The 4038-nt window shown below is 47.7% G+C and overlaps 1 protein-coding gene across 1 annotated transcript in view; it reads left to right on the forward strand.

The window, feature by feature from the left end:
- BRK1 (BRICK1, SCAR/WAVE actin-nucleating complex subunit) overlaps positions 1–3628 on the forward strand; it is a 10024-nt gene extending 6396 nt beyond the window's left edge. Inside the window, exons 2-3 of the mRNA XM_006758259.2 lie at positions 2997–3079; positions 3331–3628. Of these exons, the coding sequence (XP_006758322.1) occupies positions 2997–3079; positions 3331–3357 (110 nt within the window). The 3' untranslated portion in view covers positions 3358–3628. The remainder of the gene's footprint in view (positions 1–2996; positions 3080–3330) is intronic.
- The last annotated feature ends 410 nt before the right edge of the window (positions 3629–4038 follow it).

Below are 4038 nucleotides of genomic sequence, written 5' to 3' on the forward strand. Positions count from 1 at the left end.
TTTTCATTAACATTTACTCATTTCATTAATTACTCTTCAAACTGGTGATTTGTTAATGACTGTTTAATAGTCTCTCATAGATATGTCATACTTTACCAAAGCATTCCTAAGTAATAGTGATTAACATGGTTTGTTAAATCTTTATCCAAAGTGAGAAATGGTAACTGAAGACCAACTATGTAAGTAACTTATGAATTAGAAATTTAGCCATAAATATTTAGGTAAATAACAGAGGAGGAAAAATTATATCCATCTGTCGAAGACCTCTTAGAATTCAATTTGAACTGAGCCTTGAAGGAGAATGTTCAAATGAGTAAGATTTGCATATGATGAAATGAAAATTAAGGCAAGATGAGGATATAGGAAGATTTGTCTCAAAATGGGTGCCAAAGCACTTTTGCATAACATCCAGGGAAGAGATGAAAAGAAAGGTTGTGAGCTAAGTGTTAAATCATTGAGTGGGAGTGTGTCTCAGTGAGTGGATATTTTAGATTTAAGTGAAGATTATTGAGAGACTAGAGGCCCAGTGCATGAAATTCATGCACTGGGGTGGGAGGGTGGGGGTCCTGCAGCCTGGCCTGCACCCTCTCATCGTTCGGGACTCCTCGCTCTGTACCGCCTGCCTGCTTGCTGCTCCTTACCTCTTGGCTTGCTGCTCCTTAGCGCTGCTAGGGGGTGGGAGAGGCTCCTACCACCACTGCTGTGTTCGACAGCTGTGAGCCTGGCTTCTGGCTGAGCGCATCATAGTGACCAGTCATTCTGGTCATTTCGCCGTAATGGTTGTTTGGGCTTTTATTATATAGACTAGAGGCCTACTGCATGAATTCATGCATGGGTGGGGCCGGGCCTGTCAGGAGGAGGAGATGGCGGGAAGTTGGTCGCTGGCCCGCCCCCCCCCCCCATCATCCCAATCAGGGCCAGGCCAGCTGTGGGGAGGAGCCATGGGCAATTGGCCAGTGGGCCCTACCCCCAAATGGGGTGGGGAGACCAATTGGAGGCCAGCAGCCTGGGGGAGAGGCCCTGGGTGGTTGGCCAGCCAGTCCTGCCTCTGATCATAGTGGAGGGGCTGATAGGGGGTGGAGCTGGCCAGGGGGAGGGGGCCCATCAGTGGTGGGCCTGGTGGGTGGAAGGGCTGCAGGAGGTTGGCTGGCTGGCCCCGCCCCCTATTGGGGTGGGAGAGGCTGATCAGGGGCGGGGCCGGCTCTGGGGAAGGGCCACAGGAGGTTGGCTGGCTGGCCCCGCCCCCTATTGGGGTGGGAGAGGCTGATCAGGGGCGGGGCCGGCTCTGGGGAAGGGCCACAGGAGGTTGGCTGGCTGGCCCCGCCCCCTATTGGGGTGGGAGAGGCTGATCAGGGGCGGGGCCGGCTCTGGGGAAGGGCCACAGGAGGTTGGCTGGCTGGCCCCGCCCCCTATTGGGGTGGGAGAGGCTGATCAGGGGCGGGGCCGGCTCTGGGGAAGGGCCACAGGAGGTTGGCTGGCTGGCCCCGCCCCCTATTGGGGTGGGAGAGGCTGATCAGGGGCGGGGCCGGCTCTGGGGAAGGGCCACAGGAGGTTGGCTGGCTGGCCCCGCCCCCTATTGGGGTGGGAGAGGCTGATCAGGGGTGGGGCTGGCTGTGGGGAAGGGCCACGGGAGGTTGGCTGGCAGCGCCACCCCCTGATCAGGCTGGTTTGCTGGCCACAGTGGGCGTCATAGCAACTGGTCGTTCAGTTGTTACGTGTTCCAGTTGCTGCCTTTTTATATGTGTGTGTGTGTGTGTGTGTGTGTGTGTGTGTGTGTGTGTGTGTACGCGCGTGTGTGTGTGTGTGTATGACTGAACCGTGTTGGAAGAAGTGGTAGGAAATAATTAGCATGCCTAGAAACCTTTTTCTCCTGTGTATTGAGAATAGTTGTAGAAAGAGTACACAAGCCTGTTAGAGAAATTTGCAGAAGAAAGGTATCTTAGGGAAAACCTACATTTCATTTTGGGTGAGGTAGTGAAAGAAGATTGAAAAAGGTAGAAAAGGAATTTTGCAGAAGGAATGTGGACTTCACAGGATATTTGATGTTCAAGTTTTCTCTGATTATGAAAGGCCTTCGCAGATATTGATGAGACAACGGCAGTGCTGTGGCTTCCATTAGCTTAGAAACACTGCTACCTTCCCTTCTTCCTACAGTCTGTGCTGCGTTCTTGGCATCTGCTTTTCCTCCCTACTGAGATTATTTTCTTCCTCTTTTTATTTTTCCTCTCTTGAAACTCGTAGTTTGCCTATTAACAAATGGTAATCTGTACAGCATTGGTCTGTTAGTTTCCTATTGCTGCCATGACAAATTACCACAAAGATAACAGCTTAAACCACATAAGTTTATTATTTTACAGTGGTGTAGATCAGAAGTCTAAGGCTGACTCACTGCTGAAATCATGATCAGCAGGGTGCCTTCCTTTCTGGAGGCTCTTGGAGAGGATGTGATTTCTTGCTCATTGGGTTATTGGCAGACTGGTTGTCTGCTGAGAGCTGTTCCCAGCTTCTAAAGGTCACTTGCAGCTCTTGGCTCATGGCCCCCTTTCTCCATCTTCAAAACCAGCAATGGCAAGTTGAGCCCCCTCACACTTTGAGTCTTTTTCTGCCTTTACTCTTCCTTTCTCATCTACATTGGGGCTTGTGATTAGATTAGGCTCATCTAGACAATCCAGGAACTCAAGATTCTTAACTTTAATCATATCTACAAACTCCCTTTTGTCATGTAGAATACATACTCACAGGTTCCAAGGATTAGGATGTGGACATCTTTGGGAGCCATATTCTCTGCCTACCACAGATCCACTGTAAGCAGCTGTGTTCCTAAGATACTTCTCACCTTGTCCTCTCCATTCCTCTGCTTTGCCTACCTGCTCCCATTTGTACTCTACATGATATATCATCCCTCTTCTTCAGCTTAGGAGTGTGTGTGTGTGTGTGTGTGTGTGTGTGTGTGTCTGGAATGACATTAATCCTGAATATCATTCTCCTTTCACTAGATATGTCTTGTCGTTCAAGACTTGCAACACTAAATGAGAAATTGACAGCCCTTGAACGGAGAATAGAGTACATTGAAGCAAGGGTGAGTATGATGGCCAAGATGTTTCCTTATGAGGTTAGTCAGTGGCTGTGCAAGAGAGAATGCATAATGCTACGTCTTGCTAAAACAAACTGGCAAGCAGAAATAGTTTAGAGAAGTTAAGTACCTTGCTTTAATTTGAACCAGATTTCTGAGACTCTAAAACTGTCTTCTTTTCTACCACTCTATTGCTTAGGATCTAAAATACCTCTAATCCTTTTGAATTTATCTAATGGTCAATTTTTCTTCTACAGGTGACAAAAGGTGAGACCCTCACCTAGGACTGTGCCAGATTGCTGCTGGGAAGTTGCTTTACAGAACACAGGCCTACGTGGGAAAGATCCCAGCAGCCTTCCACTTCTCTCTCCTTAAAGAGCAACAGGGCTTATTCTTGTTTTTCTTTCTTCAAAAATGTGGCCTTTGGGCTCTGCCATGTTCATCTGGCAGTGTGATATGGCATGTGGGGAGAAGTCCAGGGGAACTCTTGAAAACATTAGGCATTTTACCTTTTCAGTAACATTTTGTAAAACTACTTGTCAATGTATTTGAGGCTATGGGGAGGTCAAGGCCAGGTCTCCACGTGGCTTGAAGGGACATTTTAAGATTTTTCTTTCTGTCACTTGGGGTGTTTACCTCTGATATTTCCCTAATAAACTCCTCAACTTTATCTGACTGCTGTGATTGTGGTGGGAGAGGAGCTAGAGATGGGACTCCTCTATTCCACAGAAATCTGATGTGTGGAATTATTATTCTAACAAAACTTTCAGGTGTAGCTGCTTGATCAAAACCTAGGTGGCTTACCAGCCCGAGCTCTCATATTTGGACTTTGAGCTGACTAATTTATCCTGGGAATCATTTGGTCATTCAGCAGGTATTTGCCAAGTGCTTACTTTGTAGATATGTTATGTCCCAATAAAAGATACATCATTGAATGAAGTGTGATGCTTACATTCTATTGCAAT

This window comes from Myotis davidii, unplaced genomic scaffold (genome assembly GCF_000327345.1).
Source record: "Myotis davidii unplaced genomic scaffold, ASM32734v1 scaffold73, whole genome shotgun sequence".
NCBI lineage: Eukaryota > Metazoa > Chordata > Mammalia > Chiroptera > Vespertilionidae > Myotis > Myotis davidii.